This window comes from Oncorhynchus keta, chromosome 9, assembly GCF_023373465.1.
Source record: "Oncorhynchus keta strain PuntledgeMale-10-30-2019 chromosome 9, Oket_V2, whole genome shotgun sequence".
Classification (NCBI taxonomy): Eukaryota; Metazoa; Chordata; class Actinopteri; order Salmoniformes; family Salmonidae; genus Oncorhynchus; species Oncorhynchus keta.
Genome location: NC_068429.1, coordinates 2,927,051 through 2,946,139, shown reverse-complemented (window position 1 = coordinate 2,946,139; position 19,089 = coordinate 2,927,051). Strand labels below are relative to the sequence as shown.

Here is a 19,089-nt window from a genome sequence, read left to right as displayed (position 1 = left end):
ACCACTCTCTTTACCCCACTCAGACCACTCTCTTTACCCTCAGCCACTCAGACCACTCTCTTTACCCTCAGCCACTCAGACCACTCTCTTTACCCTCAGCCACTCAGACCACTCTCTTTACCCTCAGCCACTCAGACCACTCTCTTTACCCTCAGCCACTCAGACCACTCTCTTTACACTCAGCCACTCAGACCACTCTCTTTACCCTCAGCCACTCAGACCAGTCTCTTTACCCTCAGCCACTCAGACCACTCTCTTTACCCTCAGCCACTCATACCACTCTCTTTACCCTCAGCCACTCAGACCACTCTCTTTACCCTCAGCCACTCAGACCACTCTCTTTACCCTCAGCCACTCAGACCACTCTCTTTACACTCAGCCACTCAGACCACTCTCTTTACACTCAGCCACTCAGACCACTCTCTTTACCCTCAGAGACCACTCTCTTTACCCTCAGCCACTCAGACCACTCTCTTTACACTCAGCCACTCAGACCACTCTCTTTACACTCAGCCACTCAGACCACTCTCTTTACACTCAGCCACTCAGACCACTCTCTTTACCCTCAGACCACTCTCTTTACCCTCAGCCACTCAGACCACTCTCTTTACCCTCAGCCACTCAGACCACTCTCTTTACCCTCAGCCACTCAGACCACTCTCTTTTACCCTCAGACCACTCTCTTTACCCTCAGCCACTCAGACCACTCTCTTTACCCTCAGCCACTCAGACCACTCTCTTTACCCTCAGCCACTCAGACCACTCTCTTTACCCTCAGCCACTCAGACCACTCTCTTTACCCTCAGACCACTCTCTTTACCCTCAGCCACTCAGACCACTCTCTTTACACTCAGCCACTCAGACCACTCTCTTTACCCTCAGCCACTCAGACCACTCTCTTTACCCTCAGCCACTCAGACCACTCTCTTTACACTCAGCCACTCAGACCACTCTCTTTACCCTCAGCCACTCAGACCACTCTCTTTACCCTCAGCCACTCAGACCACTCTCTTTACCCTCAGCCACTCAGACCACTCTCTTTACACTCAGCCACTCAGACCACTCTCTTTACCCTCAGACCACTCTCTTTACCCTCAGACCACTCTCTTTACCCTCAGACCACTCTCTTTACCCTCAGACCACTCTCTTTACCCTCAGCCACTCAGACCACTCTCTTTACCCTCAGACCACTCTCTTTACCCTCAGCCACTCAGACCACTCTCTTTACACTCAGCCACTCAGACCACTCTCTTTACCCTCAGACCACTCTCTTTACCCTCAGCCACTCAGACCACTCTCTTTACCCTCAGCCACTCAGACCACTCTCTTTACCCTCAGCCACTCAGACCACTCTCTTTACCCTCAGCCATTCAGACCACTCTCTTTACCCTCAGACCACTCTCTTTACCCTCAGCCACTCAGACCACTCTCTTTACCCTCAGCCACTCAGACCACTCTCTTTACCCTCAGCCACTCAGACCACTCTCTTTACCCTCAGACCACTCTCTTTACCCTCAGACCACTCTCTTTACCCTCAGACCACTCCCTTTACCCTCAGACCAGACCACTCTTTTACCCTCAGCCATTCAGACCACTCTCTTTACCCTCAGCCACTCAGACCACTCTCTTTACCCTCAGCCACTCAGACCACTCTCTTTACCCTCAGCCACTCAGACCACTCTCTTTACCCTCAGACCACTCAGACCACTCTCTTTACCCTCAGACCACTCTCTTTTTACCCTCAGACCACTCTCTTTACCCTCAGACCACTCTCTTTACCCTCAGCCATTCAGACCACTCTCTTTACCCTCAGACCACTCTCTTTACCCTCAGCCACTCAGACCACTCTCTTTACCCTCAGCCACTCAGACCACTCTCTTTACCCTCAGCCCACTCTCTTTACCCTCAGACCACTCTCTTTACCCTCAGACCACTCTCTTTTTACCCTCAGACCACTCTCTTTACCCTCAGCCACTCAGACCACTCTCTTTACCTCAGCCACTCAGACCACTCTCTTTACCCTCAGACCACTCTCTTTACCCTCAGACCACTCTCTTTACCCTCAGACCACTCTCTTTACCCTCAGACCACTCTCTTTACCCTCAGCCACTCAGACCACTCTCTTTACCCTCAGCCACTCAGACCACTCTCTTTACCCTCAGCCACTCAGACCACTCTCTTTACCCTCAGCCACTCAGACCACTCTCTTTACACTCAGCCACTCAGACCACTCTCTTTACCCTCAGCCACTCAGACCACTCTCTTTACCCTCAGCCACTCAGACCACTCTCTTTACCCTCAGCCACTCAGACCACTCTCTTTACACTCAGCCACTCAGACCACTCTCTTTACCCTCAGACCACTCTCTTTACACCTCAGCCACTCAGACCACTCTCTTTACCCTCAGACCACTCTCTTTACCCTCAGACCACTCTCTTTACCCTCAGCCACTCAGACCACTCTCTTTACCCTCAGCCACTCAGACCACTCTCTTTACCCTCAGCCACTCAGACCACTCTCTTTACCTTCAGCCACTCAGACCACTCAGACCACTCTCTTTACCCTCAGACCACTCTCTTTACCCTCAGACCACTCTCTTTACCCTCAGACCACTCTCTTTACCCTCAGACCAGACCCTCAGACCACTCTCTTTACCCTCAGACCACTCAGACCACTCTCTTTACCCTCAGCCACTCAGACCACTCTCTTTACCCTCAGCCATTCAGACCACTCTCTTTACCCTCAGACCAGACCACTCTCTTTACCCTCAGACCACTCTCTTTACCCTCAGCCACTCAGACCACTCTCTTTACCTCAGCCACTCAGACCACTCTCTTTACCCTCAGCCACTCAGACCACTCTCTTTACCCTCAGCCACTCAGACCACTCTCTTTACACTCAGCCACTCAGACCACTCTCTTTACACTCAGCCACTCAGACCACTCTCTTTACCCTCAGCCACTCAGACCACTCTCTTTACACCCTCAGCCACTCAGACCACTCTCTTTACACTCAGCCACTCAGACCACTCTCTTTACCCTCAGCCACTCAGACCACTCTCTTTACCCTCAGCCACTCAGACCACTCTCTTTACCCTCAGCCACTCAGACCACTCTCTTTACCCTCAGCCACTCAGACCACTCTCTTTACCCTCAGCCACTCAGACCACTCTCTTTACCCTCATCCACTCAGACCACTCTCTTTACCCTCAGCCACTCAGACCACTCTCTTTACCCTCAGCCACTCAGACCACTCTCTTTACCCTCAGCCACTCAGACCACTCTCTTTACCTCAGCCACTCAGACCACTCTCTTTATCCTCAGCCACTCAGACCACTCTCTTTACCCTCAGCCACTCAGACCACTCTCTTTACCCTCAGACCACTCTCTTTACCCTCAGCCACTCAGACCACTCTCTTTACCCTCAGCCACTCAGACCAGTCTCTTTACCCTCAGCCACTCAGACCACTCTCTTTACCCTCAGCCACTCAGACCACTCTCTTTACCCTCAGCCACTCAGACCACTCTCTTTACCCTCAGCCACTCAGACCACTCTCTTTACCCTCAGCCACTCAGACCACTCTCTTTACACTCAGCCACTCAGACCACTCTCTTTACCCTCAGCCACTCAGACCACTCTCTTTACCCAGCCACTCAGACCACTCTCTTTACCCTCAGCCACTCAGACCACTCTCTTTACACTCAGCCACTCAGACCACTCTCTTTACACTCAGCCACTCAGACCACTCTCTTTACCCTCAGACCACTCTCTTTACCCTCAGCCACTCAGACCACTCTCTTTACCCTCAGCCACTCAGACCACTCTCTTTACCCTCAGCCACTCAGACCACTCTCTTTACCCTCAGCCATTCAGACCACTCTCTTTACCCTCAGACCACTCTCTTTACCCTCAGCCACTCAGACCACTCTCTTTACCCTCAGCCACTCAGACCACTCTCTTTACCCTCAGCCACTCAGACCACTCTCTTTACCCTCAGACCACTCTCTTTACCCAGCCACTCAGACCACTCTCTTTACCCTCAGCCACTCAGACCACTCTCTTTACACTCAGCCACTCAGACCACTCTCTTTACCCTCAGCCACTCAGACCACTCTCTTTACCCTCAGACCACTCTCTTTACCCTCAGCCACTCAGACCCTCAGACCACTCTCTTTACCCTCAGACCACTCTCTTTACACTCAGCCACTCAGACCACTCTCTTTACCCTCAGACCACTCTCTTTACCCTCAGCCACTCAGACCACTCTCTTTACCTCAGCCACTCAGACCACTCTCTTTACCCTCAGACCACTCTCTTTACCCTCAGCCACTCAGACCACTCTCTTTACCCTCAGCCACTCAGACCACTCTCTTTACCCTCAGCCACCCTCAGACCACTCTCTTTACCCTCAGCCACTCAGACCACTCTCTTTACCCTCAGCCATTCAGACCACTCTCTTTACCCTCAGACCACTCTCTTTACCCTCAGCCACTCAGACCACTCTCTTTACCCTCAGCCACTCAGACCACTCTCTTTACCCTCAGCCTTTACCCTCAGACCACTCCCTTTACCCTCAGACCACTCTCTTTACCCTCAGCCATTCAGACCACTCTCTTTACCCTCAGCCACTCAGACCACTCTCTTTACCCTCAGCCACTCAGACCACTCTCTTTACCCTCAGACCACTCAGACCACTCTCTTTACCCTCAGCCACTCAGACCACTCTCTTTACCCTCAGCCACTCAGACCACTCTCTTTACCCTCAGCCACTCAGACCACTCTCTTTACCCTCAGCCACTCAGACCACTCTCTTTACCCTCAGCCACTCAGACCACTCTCTTTACCCTCAGCCACTCAGACCACTCTCTTTACCCTCAGCCACTCAGACCACTCTCTTTACCCTCAGACCACTCAGACCACTCTCTTTACCCTCAGACCACTCTCTTTACCCTCAGACCACTCTCTTTACCCTCAGCCATTCAGACCACTCTCTTTACCCTCAGACCACTCTCTTTACCCTCAGCCACTCAGACCACTCTCTTTACCCTCAGCCACTCAGACCACTCTCTTTACCCTCAGCCACAGACTCTCTTTACCCTCAGACCACTCTCTTTACCCTCAGACCACTCTCTTTACCCTCAGCCACTCAGACCACTCTCTTTACCCTCAGCCACTCAGACCACTCTCTTTACCCTCAGACCACTCTCTTTACCCTCAGACCACTCTCTTTACCCTCAGACCACTCAGACTTTACCCTCAGACCACTCTCTTTACCCTCAGCCACTCAGACCACTCTCTTTACCCTCAGCCACTCAGACCACTCTCTTTACCCTCAGCCACTCAGACCACTCTCTTTACCCTCAGCCACTCAGACCACTCTCTTTACACTCAGCCACTCAGACCACTCTCTTTACCCTCAGCCACTCAGACCACTCTCTTTACCCTCAGCCACTCAGACCACTCTCTTTACCCTCAGCCACTCAGACCACTCTCTTTACACTCAGCCACTCAGACCACTCTCTTTACCCTCAGACCACTCTCTTTACACTCAGTCACTCAGACCACTCTCTTTACCCTCAGACCACTCACCCTCAGACCACTCTCTTTACCCTCAGCCACTCAGACCACTCTCTTTACCCTCAGCCACTCAGACCACTCTCTTTACCCTCAGCCACTCAGACCACTCTCTTTACCCTCAGACCACTCTCTTTACCCTCAGACCAGACCACTCTCTTTACCCTCAGACCACTCTCTTTACCCTCAGACCACTCTCTTTACCCTCAGACCACTCTCTTTACCCTCAGACCACTCTCTTTACCCTCAGCCACTCAGACCACTCTCTTTACCCTCAGCCATTCAGACCACTCTCTTTACCCTCAGACCACTCAGACCAGACCACTCTCTTTACCCTCAGCCCACCCTCAGCCACTCAGACCACCTGTTTGGTTTCCATTACCCTCAGACCACTTTTTCACCAAAACTCAGCCATATTTATTATATATATTTACTATCCGTTTCTTTCAGCCAATCCTCAGTCATTTTTGTCAGTGCACTGAGCCCTTTCAGACCATAAGCATTTTCTTTTGTAAATTAACTAACTTTGTATTTAATCAAATACATTTTTTCCCAAAAGTTTACACTGCACTGGTAACAGGCTGATTGATCGGCTGTTTGAAATATTAAAGGGTGATCTGCTTTCTTGGGCCAGCTGAATGACCACTCTCCGGGTCTGAGGGCGCACACAGTTTTCTAGGCTTAAATTGAAGATGTGGAAAACAAGTCACAATGTATTCCTCTACCAATCTCAGTAATGTACCATCCAAAACTTTTGACCATCTAGAATGGCCTTTTCTATTAACTTTGGAAGTGTTCAACTTTACATCCTAAATAATAAAATGGAATAAAAATATTTATACAAATGTCCCGAAGCAAAAATATACAAAAATAATAGATTATCTGATGAAAGGGGCATAAGACCGCTAGCAGAAATAATTTGACCCAAACGTTAACAGGTAAACAATCAAATAAAATGATTTACTCCTGATATACCTGACCAATACTGAAAACTCGATGTCCCCCTTGCTAGAAATATTTTCAGAATATTCTAAAAGCTCTCCATTAAAAAAATGTATGTGGAAAAAACAGAAATAATGGCAATAGGAAAAATGAAAAGAATAACTCCCCATCTACAGCTTTAAGTGGACCACAATAATAAAGGTTAGAAGGCTTAAGGAAGGACTAAACCCTTTTTTTAAAATGACACTCAAACTTAGAAGGCTTAACTAAAATGACACTGCCTGTAGCTCAGGACCTGAAGGATATGCATATTCCTGATACCATTTAAAATGAAACACTTTGAAGTTTGTGGAAATGTGAAATTAATGTAGGAGAATATAATACATTAGATCTGGTAAAAGATCATGTAAAAATGTGTTCTATTTGTTTTTTTGTTCCAAAGGACCATACGTTGAGATTGGATTGTACGTGTAATGTAGATGTTGTCCACAAGATGGCAGCATTGTGTGTGCAAAGTTTCAGACTGATCCAGTGAAGAATTACATCACGACACAATATTTTGCATCAATTTTGCACAAATGTGCTGAATTGGTCAATTTATACATTCTCAACTAAATAGAGACTAACTATAGAAAACTTACAAACATGCTATGGTAATACATTTTGCTATGTTTTAACATGCTTAATACATTTAACATGCTAGGTAATACATTTAACATGATGGAATACATTTAACATGCTATGGAATACATTTAACATGCTATGGTAATACATCTTTGTTTAGTTTACTTAAAAGTCATACACGATGGATCATTAGCTTCCATACAGATAAGACACTAACCTTCACACATCTAGATGGCCGGGTGGGTGTGGTGCCAGAGACGGCAGGGGTTCAAGCTGTAGAACCCAGTTCCTACATTTGAGTGTAAAAATAGATTTTTATCAAACAAAACTATGCTGCATTTTTATCTCTGGGACCCTCAGGGTGGCAAATCAGAGCAAGATTACTGAATGTATCAAACCAGTTGCTGTGATTTGTTATTTTTGCACTATCCTCAAACAATAGCATGTTATTTGTTTTTGCTGTGAAATCTACTGTAACACTGCAGTTAGATTAACAAGAATTTAAGCTTTCTACCCATATAAGATATGTCAATGTCCCGGAAAGATGGCTGTTGTTTACAATCTCATTCTAGTCTCATTATCTCATATTAAGCAACGACTGTCTTGGTTGAGGGACACCAATCCCGTAGAGGTTAATAACTGACAAATATATAAAGATAACTTTATTCCATTTTACTCAACAATATGAAAGCAGATCTAATTAAATGGAACATTCTGCCCATAAATCTTAAAGGTAGAATAAACCTCTTGAACGGCATGGCAAGTTTTTAGATTTATTCTTGATAATACCGAAGATGTTCTTTAAAAAAAAAAAAAAAAAGGTATACTCGATCATAATACTTTTTATAATCAAACTCATCGAAAAAATAGGAAAGTTTTATGTCTTCCAGAGTCTGTGGGTTTTAAACTTCCGGATTTGGAATTGTATCAACTCACCACCCAGGGACTTGCAACATCTAGTCACTAAAGAGGAACAACGGGTACATATTAAAGATGCTCATCTCCAGAATATGTTGTCTATTTTGAAAGGATACAGCTGAGAACATGAACAAGTTCACTACAATATGGAGGAAAATGAAACCAATATCGCTCCCTACAAACACAACCCTATGGAACGATCCTTGGATTGATTTTCACAATTCACTGATACGTTGACCCACATGGAAGACTAAAGGCATAGAAACCGTACATGACTTGTTAACAGGAAATACATACATTTCCATGACAGAATTAAAAATCAATTTTGGACTGACTAATGTGCTTTTCAGAAAGTATTCACACCCCTTGACTTTTTCCACTGTGTTGTTACGGTCTGAATTTAAAATTGATTATATTGAGTTTTTTTTGGTCACTGGCCTACATACAATACCCCATAATGTCAAAGTGGAATTATGTTTGTCAAAAGTTTTACAAATTAATAAAAATTGAAAAGCTGAAATGTCTTGAGTCAATAAGTATTCAACCCCTTTGTTATGGCAAGCCTAAATAAGTTCAGGGGTAAAAAATCTGCTTAACAAGTCACACAATAAGTTGCAAGGACTCTGTGTGCAATAATTGTGTTTAAAATTCATTTTGAATGACTATTTGATCTCTGTAACCCACACATACTGTACCCCACAATTATCAACCACAAAGACCAGGGAGGCTTTGCCTTGCAACCTGTTGGTAGATGGGTAAAAAAAAAGACATTGAATATCCCTTTGAGCACGGTGAAGGTATTAATAACACTTTGGGGGAATTGATACAATATCCAGTCACTACAAAGATACAGGCGTCCTTCCTAACTCAGTTGCCCGGAGAGGAAGGAAACCATTCAGGGATTTCACCATGAGGCCAATGGTGACTTTAAAACAGGTACAGTTTATTGGCTGTGACAGGAGAAAACTGAGGTTGGATCAACAACATTGCAGTTACTCCACAATACTAACCTAATTGATAGAGTGAAAGGAAGGAAGCCTGTACAGGATAAAAAATATATTTCAAAACATGCATCCTGCGCTAAAGTAATACTGCAAAAAATGTGGGAAAGCACTTCACTTTTGTCATGCATACAAAGTGTTATGTTTAGGGCAATTCCAATACAACACGTTACTGAGTACCACTCCATATTTTCTAGCATAGTGCTGCCTGCATCATGTTATGGGTATGCTTGTAGTCGTTAAGGACTGGGGAGTTTTTCAGGATAAAAAAATTAACTGAATGGCGCTAAGCACATTTTAAAATCCCAGAGGAAAACCTGGTTCAGTCTGCTTTCCACCAGACACTGGTAGATGAGTTCACCTTTCAGCAGGATGATAACCTAAAACACAAGGCCAAATCTAGACTAGAGTTGCTTACCCACCTTGCAGCAAAATATTTTATTGCCCCCCTCTTGACGGTGGAGAAAAATTACAATAGAGAAAATGTTGCAGTTTTAAAGGCCCAGTGCGGTCAAAAATGTGATTTTCTTTGTTTTATATACAGTGCATTCAGACAGTATTTAGACCCCTTTCCCTTTCCCAAATGTATTAAAAGTAAAAACATGAATACCTTATTTACGTAAGTATTCAGACCCTTTGCTATGACTTATACCATGCTAATATGATATCTGAGTGCCAGGTCACGGCCCCTCCAGTTGTTATTTGTCCTAGATTACTACTAGCCCCCGTCTCCCTAACAACCTACTGTGTCTCTCTAACCCCTTTCTCCTCTCCTCCATACCCCTAACAACCTATTTTGACTCCCTCAGACCCACTGTGACTCCCTCGGACCCACTGTGACTCCCTCGGACCCACTGTGACTCCCTCGGACCCACTGTGACTCCCTCGGACCCACTGTGACTCCCTCGGACCCACTGTGACTCCCGGACCCACTGTGACAGACCCACTGTGACTCGGACCTACTGTGACTCCCTCTGATCCCTGTCTCCTCTCCTCCAGATCCCCTAGCCATCCTTCAAGATGGAGGAGGAACAGTGCTTCTACAATGAGTCCATTGCCTTCTTCTACAACCACAGTGGAAAGTACCTGGCTACAGAGTGGAATACCGTCAGTAAGCTGGTGATGGGGCTGGGTATCACAGTATGTATCTTCATCATGCTGGCTAACTTGCTGGTCATGGTGGCTATATACGTCAACCGCCGCTTCCACTTCCCTATTTACTACCTGATGGCCAACCTGGCGGCCGCGGACTTCTTTGCCGGCCTGGCGTACTTCTACCTGATGTTCAACACGGGCCCGAACACGCGGCGCCTCACGGTCTCCACGTGGCTGCTCCGACAGGGTCTCATCGACACGTCCCTCACGGCGTCCGTGTGTAACCTCCTTGCCATCGCCATCGAGCCACATCACCGTTTTCCGCATGCAGCTACACACGCGCATGTCCAACCGGCGTGTGGTGGTGGTGATTGTCGTCATCTGGACCTTGTCTATCGTCATGGGAGCCATCCCGTCGGTAGGGTGGAACTGTATCTGTGACATCGGCACGTGTTCTAGCATGGCTCCGCTGTACTGTAACTCCTACCTGGTGTTCTGGGCCGTATTCAACCTGGTCACCTTCCTGGTCATGGTGGTGCTGTACGCTCACATCTTTATGTACGTGAGACAGAGGACCATGAGGATGAGCAGACACAGCTCTGGGCCACGCAGGAACAGAGACACCATGATGAGTCTGCTGAAGACTGTCGTCATCGTATTGGGTAAGAACCTCCACTACCTTCACACCAGAAACTATATGTTAGATACTAGTACTGCGTAGGACCATGCAGGAACTGAGACATCATGATGAGCCTGCTGAAGACTGTCAGGATTGTACTGGGTAAGACCTTACCCTTGACATCCCATAATAACATAACACAGTATCCCTGTAAAACTGAGGAACCTGGAGTAAGGATTAGGGATGTTGTCATGACCGTATTACTGCCATACTGGAAGTCGTCAGTCACGATCGCAGTAAAATTCTACGTGACTGTTGAGCCCAGGTAATCCCCTCTATTGTTCCTCCATCAGGTCCTAATGGCCTGGTACTCAGGGCTCTATTGTCCCTCCATCAGGTCCTAATGGCCTGGTACTCAGGGCTCTATGGCCTGGTACTCAGGGCTCTATTGTCCCTCCATCAGGTCCTAATGGCCTGGTACTCAGGGCTCTATGGCCTGGTACTCAGGGCTCTATTGTCCCTCCATCAGGTCCTAATGGCCTGGTACTCAGGGCTCTATGGCCTGGTACTCAGGGCTCTATTGTCCCTCCATCAGGTTCTAATGGCCTGGTACTCAGGGCTCTATGGCCTGGTACTCAGGGCTCTATTGTCCCTCCATCAGGTCCTAATGGCCTGGTACTCAGGGCTCTATGGCCTGGTACTCGGGCTCTATTGCCTAGTACTCAGGGCTCTATTGTCCCTCCATCAGGTCCTAATGGCCTGGTACTCAGGTCTCTATTGTCCCTCCATCAGGTCCTAATGGCCTGGTACTCAGGGCTCTATGTCCTGGTACTCAGGTCTCTATTGTCCCTCCATCAGGTCCTAATGGCCTGTTACTCATGGCTCTATGGCCTGGTACTCGGGCTCTATTGCCTAGTACTCAGGGCTCTATTGTCCCTCCATCAGGTCCTAATGTCCTGGTACTCAGGTCTCTATTGTCCCTCCATCAGGTCCTAATGGCCTGGTACTCAGGTTTTTTTTGGCCCTCTAACCTAATCTGGAAAGCAATGAAATTGAAAATTGCAAACACTTATTATCAAAACAGTATTGTGCTTTTAAAACTCACCTCGCTGTGATTGATCAATTTGAAGGAAGAAGGGCAAGCGGGTTGATTTGTAAAACATGGTCGTTGGATGGATGTTGTTTCAAAGCCTAACACAAAGAAATGGACAGCGCTTTCTAAGGTGATGATTCATTTAAATCACCAATATTAGGGCTTATGTATAAGCCTATAAATGAGCCCAACCGCCCACCCCCCCTCCTAAAATGTTCATAATTAATTGGGTGACACATTTACCTATAGCTCCAGAATCTCTCCACCATGTGTTTCCATCTCCTCCTCTTCTTCATTCCTTCCTCCAGAACATCTCTCCACCACGTGTTTCCATCTCCTCCTCTTCTTCATTCCTTCCTCCAGAACATCTCTCCACCATGTGTTTCCATCTCCTCCTCTTCTTCATTCCTTCCTCCAGAACATCTCTCCACCATGTGTTTCCATCTCCTCCTCTTCTTCATTCCTTCCTCCAGAACATCTCTCCACCACGTGTTTCCATCTCCTCCTCTTCTTCATTCCTTCCTCCAGAACATCTCTCCACCATGTGTTTCCATCTCCTCCTCCCCTCTTCTTCATTCCGTCCTCCAGAACATCTCTCCACCATGTGTTTCCATCTCCTCCTCTTCTTCATTCCTTCCTCCAGAACATCTCTCCACCATGTGTTTCCATCTCCTCTTCTTCATTCCTTCCTCCAGAACATCTCTCCACCATGTGTTTCCATCTCCTCCTCTTCTTCATTCCTTCCTCCAGAACATCTCTCCACCATGTGTTTCCATCTCCTCCTCTTCTTCATTCCGTCCTCCAGAACATCTCTCCACCATGTGTTTCCATCTCCTCCTCTTCTTCATTCCTTCCTCCAGAACATCTCTCCACCATGTGTTTCCATCTCCTCCTCCCCTCTTCTTCATTCCTTCCTCCAGAACATCTCTCCACCATGTGTTTCCATCTCCTCCTCTTCTTCATTCCTTCCTCCAGAACATCTTTCCATCTCCTCCTCTTCTTCATTCCTTTCTCCAGAACATCTCTCCACCATGTGTTTCCATCTCCTCCTCTTCTTCATTCCTTCCTCCAGAACATCTCTCCACCATGTGTTTCCATCTCCTCCTCTTCTTCATTCCTTTCTCCAGAACATCTCTCCACCATGTGTTTCCATCTCCTCCTCTTCTTCATTCCTTCCTCCAGAACATCTCTCCACCATGTGTTTCCATCTCCTCTAGAGGTCGGCCAATTAGGGACGATTTCAAGTTTTCATAACAATCGGTAATCAGCATTTTTGGACACCGATCATGGCCGATTACGTTGCACTCCACGAGGAGACTGCGTGGCAGGCTTACTACCTGTTATGCGAGTGCAGCAAGGAGCCAAGGTAAAGTGCTAGCTAGCATGAAACGTATCTTATAAAAAACAATCAATCTTAACATAATCACTAGTTAACTACACATGGTTGATGATATTACTAGTTTAACTAGCTTGTCATGCGTTGCATATAATCGATGCGGTGCCCGTTAATTTATCAATGATTCACAGCCTACTTCGCCAAATTGGTGATTTAGCAATCGCATTAGCGAAAAAAGCACTGTCATTGCACCAATGTGTACCTAACCATAAACATCAATGCCTTTCTTATAATAAATACACAAGTATATATTTTTAAACCTCCAATAATCGGTTACGGTATCGGCGTTGAAAAATAATATTCGGTCGACCTCTAATTTCCTCCCCTCTTCTTCATTCCTTTCTCCAGAACACAGAGAAGGGCTGTCAACAGTTTAATGAAATATGTGTCCTTGTGAAAACATGTTACTATTGATGTTCCCGAACAGATTTCACTTGGTTTCCCACATTAATCACTGGGTAGCTGCATGAACAGGGTTGGTGAGCCCATAGCATCCAGAGTACTGGGTAGCTGCTGGAACAGGGTTGGTGAGCCCATGGCATACAGAGTACTGGGTAGCTGCTGGAACAGGGTTGGTGAGCCCATGGCATACAGAGTACTGGGTAGCTGCATGAACAGGGTTGGTGAGCCCATGGCATCCAGAGTACTGGGTAGCTGCTGGAACAGGGTTGGTGAGCCCATAGCATACAGAGTACTGGGTAGCTGCATGAACAGGGTTGGTGAGCCCATGGCATCAGAGTACTGGGTAGCTGCATGAACAGGGTTGGTGAACCCATGGCATCCAGAGTACTGGGTAGCTGCATGAACAGGGTTGGTGAGCCCATGGCATCCAGAGTACTGGGTAGCTGCTGGAACAGGGTTGGTGAGCCCATAGCATCCAGAGTACTGGGTAGCTGCATGAACAGGGTTGGTGAGCCCATGGCATCCAGAGTACTGGGTAGCTGCTGGAACAGGGTTGGTGAGCCCATAGCATACAGAGTACTGGGTAGCTGCATGAACAGGGTTGGTGAGCCCATGGCATCCAGAGTACTGGGTAGCTGCTGGAACAGGGTTGGTGAGCCCATAGCATCAGAGTACTGGGTAGCTGCATGAACTGCCCATGGCATCCAGAGTACTGGGTAGGGAACAGGGTTGGTGAGCCCATGGCATCCAGAGTACTGGGTAGCTGCTGGAACAGGGTTGGTGAGCCCATAGCATACAGAGTACTGGGTAGCTGTATGAACAGGGTTGGTGAGCCCATGGCATCCAGAGTACTGGGTAGCTGCTGGAACAGGGTTGGTGAGCCCATAGCATACAGAGTACTGGGTAGCTGCATGAACAGGGTTGGTGAGCCCATGGCATCCAGAGTACTGGGTAGCTGTATGAACAGGGTTGGTGAGCCCATGGCATCCAGAGTACTGGGTAGCTGCTGGAACAGGGTTGGTGAGCCCATAGCATACAGAGTACTGGGTAGCTGCAGGAACAGGGTTGGTGAGCCCATGGCATCCAGAGTTTAGGTGGAATATCACCTGTTGCACAACAAAATAACCAGACTGGCCTACCCAGCATGAGGGAAACAAGGGGTTCTCCATTCCACTATACATACAGACAACATGCATTTCCCCCTGCCCCTGTTCCTGCCAATTTTGATAATGGGCCACTCTAAATTTAAACTGGGCAGGCAGAATAATGAGTTCTTAACGGACTTGTTTAGTTAAATAAAGGTTAAATAAATAATGTTTAATAAACAAGAGCTACGGACAACAAACACACTTGCAGTTTATCGATGTTCTTCCATGTCTGGTGAGTATGCAGGCCATGTCACCCATTGAGCATGTTTGGGATGCTCTGGATCGACGTGAATGACAGCTTTTTCCAGTTCCCGCCAATATCCAGTAATTTCACACTGTGAGACAACATTCCACAGGCCACAATCTGATCAACTCTATGTGAAGGAGATGTGTCACACTGCATGAGGCAAATGGGGGTCACACCGGACTGTTTTTCTGAGCCACGCCCCCTACCTTTTCTTTAAGGTAACTGTGACCAACCGATGCATATCTGTATTCCCAGTCATGTGAAATCCATAGATTAGGGCCTAATTTATTTATTTCAATTGACTGATTTCCTCATATGAATTGTAACTCAGTAAAACTGTTGAAGTTGTTGCATGTTGCGTTTTCATAGCGTTTTAGTTAGGTCCTAGCAAAGAGATGGACTCTTAAGCTTCCTGCTTCCTGTTAATGTGTCAGGGTTGTGGAGTTGAACAATACAACTGATTGTCCGGGACAACTGCAGTGCCTGACACCATAGCAGCCCCCGCTGCCAGACATGTCCCAGTGTCTGCAAAGCACGGCATAACGTCACATTGTTGAAGTACCAGAACCAGTCTTTACAGTAGTACAGGTCATAGGTCATAGCAAAAGCCAAGCCATGAACCCCAGTACAGTGGAGGAGGCCGGTGGTTTGTCAGACTTACCATTCCAGCGTTATCTCAGTCCCTTTCTCACCGGACTGAAGACAATTTTAAAGTCAAGCACATCCAATCGTTGTTTTTTTTCTGTCAGATTTGTCGCAATCAACTAACACTACAATTTGTTTTCTAAAATGACAGAGCTCTAAGTTAGATAAATTGACCACCAGGTACAATGGTGAAATCTATTGTATTTTGTAGAATGAGTTGTGAGGTTCTCAGTATCACAATATATCACTACTCAAAGCTATTGTTTGCTTCAGCTGCCTACCATTTACTAATGATGTGTATATTTCTGAGGAAGCACGGTGGGTGGATTTGGAAGTTTTCTCTCTCTTCAGCTGAAGTGAGTTTATTTTAATAGTTGGAGGGAAACTTAACATATTTCCAAGTAACACATCTGGAAAGCAGATGAGGGCAGATTACAGCTTTCGGCTTAAAATGTGTCCTGATTTCTCCTGGGAACATCTATCAGAGAAAAGAGCAGGATCCCCAACTAGCACCAACCCATCTGCCCATAAACACACCCCACATGATAATCTGTTCTGGGAATAGTGTGCACTACGTTTGACCAGGGCTCTGAAGTGTAATACAAAGGGACGAAGATATAATAACTAGGAACATCCACATTCACCTGTCACTTCTTATTGGCTAAGGAAGACCAGTATCACTGTGATGAAGAGCCACTCAGGTGTGAAACAAACAAGAGTTTTATTAGTACCAGGTGTGTTTCCCAGCAGCTCCTAAAGATGACAGAGATGGAGCTATGGGACCTGGGCTGGCTGACACGGACACTCACACTAACACTCACTCACTCACACTAACACTCACACTAACACTCACTCACTCACACTAACACTCACACTAACACTCACACTAACACTAACACTCAGACTAACACTAACACTCACACTAACACTCACACTAACACTCACTCACTCACACACTAACACTCACTCACACTAACACTCACTCACACTAACACTCACTCATTCACTTATTCACTCACACTAACTCTCACTCACTCACTCACACTAACTCTCACTCACTCACTCACACTAACTCTCACTCACACTAACTCTCACTCATTCACTCACCCACTCACACTAACTCTCACTCACTCACTCACTCACTCACTCACTCACTCACTCACTCACTCACTCACTCACTCACTCACTCACTCACTCACTCACTCACTCACTCACTCACTCACTCACACTAACATTCACTCATTCACTCACTCACTCACTCACTCACTCACTCACTCACTCACTCACTCACTCACTCACTCACTCACTCACTCACTCACTCACTCACTCACTCACTCACTCACTCACTCACTCACTCACTCACTCACTCACTCACAACCCAGGACTGTAACCTGAATCATTGATTGTCCTTGTTAACGAATCTCTGTAATGACACCAAATGTAAAGTTTCAGATTACTGAATAACTCTGTCTAATTCACTGTTATATCACTCTTTCACACGCGCACACAGAGGGGGAGAGAGAAAGACAATAATACCGTTCTAGATTCAGACAAACTGCCTTTGAAACAATGAGTTGTGTGTTTCTGCCCTGTGAATTCAGAACAAATGACCAGAGCCCTGGTCGTAGGGCTCTGGTCGTAGGGCTCTGGTCAAGGGTAGTGCTCTATGTAGGAATAGGGTGCCATTTGGGGCACAGACACTAGCCAAGCCCTCCCATCTCTGGCCTGCCTGCCTTAGACCATGGGCCAAGCCCTCCCATCTCTGGCCTGCCTCCCTTAGACCATGGGCCAAGCCCTCCCATCTCTGGCCTGCCTCCCTTAGACCATGGACCAAGCCCTCCCATCTCTGGCCTGCCTGCCTTAGACCATGGGCCAAGCCCTCCCATCTCTGGCCTGCCTGCCTTAGACCATAGGCCAAGCCCTCCCATCTCTGGCCTGCCTGCCTTAAACCATAGGCCAAGCCCTCCCATCTCTGGCCTGCCTGCCTTAGACCATGGACCAAGCCCTCCCATCTCTGGCCTGCCTGCCTTAGACCATGGGCCAAGCCCTCCCATCTCTGGCCTGCCTGCCGTAAACCATGGACCAAGCCCTCCCATCTCTGGCCTGCCTGCCTTAGACCATGGGCCAAGCCCTCCCATCTCTGGCCTGCCTGCCTTAGACCATGGGCCAAGCCCTCCCATCTCTGGCCTGCCTGCCTTAGACCATAGGCCAAGCCCTCCCATCTCTGGCCTGCCTGCCTTAGACCATGGACCAAGCCCTCCCATCTCTGGCCTGCCTGCCTTAGACCATGGACCAAGCCCTCCCATCTCTGGCCTGCCTGCCGTAAACCATGGACCAAGCCCTCCCATCTCTGGCCTGCCTGCCTTAAACCATGGACCAAGCCCTCCCATCTCTGGCCTGCCTGCCGTAAACCATGGACCAAGCCCTCCCATCTCTGGCCTGCCTGCCGTAAACCATGGACCAAGCCCTCCCATCTCTGGCCTGCCTGCCATAAACCATGGGCCAAGTCCTCCCATCTCTGGCCTGCCTGCCTTAGACCATGGACCAAGCCCTCCCATCTCTGGCCTGCCTGCCTTAGACCATGGACCAAGCCCTCCCATCTCTGGCCTGCCTGCCTTAGACCATGGGCCAAGTCCTCCCATCTCTGGCCTGCCTGCCTTAGACCATGGACCAAGTCCTCCCATCGTGAACCATGGGCCACGCCCTCCCATCTCTGGCCTGCCTGCCTTAGACCATGGACCAAGCCCTCCCATCTCTGGCCTGCCTGCCTTAGACCATGGACCAAGTCCTCCCATCGTGAACCATGGGCCACGCCCTCCCATCTCTGGCCTGCCTGCCTTAGACCATGGGACAAGCCCTCCCATCTCTGGCCTGCCTGCCTTAGACCATGGGCCAAGCCCTCCCATCTCTGGCCTGCCTGCCTTAGACCATGGACCAAGCCCTCCCATCTCTGGCCTGCCTGCCGTAAACCATGGACCAAGCCCTCCCATCTCTGGCCTGCCTGCCTTAATCCATGGGACAAGCCCTCCCATCGTGAACCATGGACCATGTCCTCCCGTGGTCGGTTTGACAGCTGTATACAGTCTCCTGAGCACAACTCGTCCGCTTCATTCTGTCTTTCCATGTCTACACTTCTGCAGTCTGCCTAGTTCTGCAAAGCTGTGGATCCAACATAGCTGTTTCCTTAACGTCAGCTATTCTTCCCGGGCTCCAACATGGGACAAAATATACATGACAAACAATTACATTTAACATTAAGACATTACAAACATTGAACTAGTAGACGTTACAGAGAAAATACCTAGCATGTAATACACTTAACATTTTATGTGATTTAGTATCTGTCCAGACATACGATCGATAGCGTTAGATGTTATTTTGTTGT

The 19,089-nt window shown here is 47.6% G+C and overlaps 1 protein-coding gene across 1 annotated transcript in view; it reads left to right on the top strand.

The window, feature by feature from the left end:
- LOC127931633 (lysophosphatidic acid receptor 1-like) overlaps nt 1-19,089 on the top strand; it is a 99,527-nt gene that overhangs the window by 48,314 nt on the left and 32,124 nt on the right. Inside the window, 2 exon segments of the mRNA XM_052524891.1 lie at nt 10,059-10,459; nt 10,461-10,816. Of these exon segments, the coding sequence (XP_052380851.1) occupies nt 10,080-10,459; nt 10,461-10,816 (736 nt within the window). The 5' untranslated portion in view covers nt 10,059-10,079.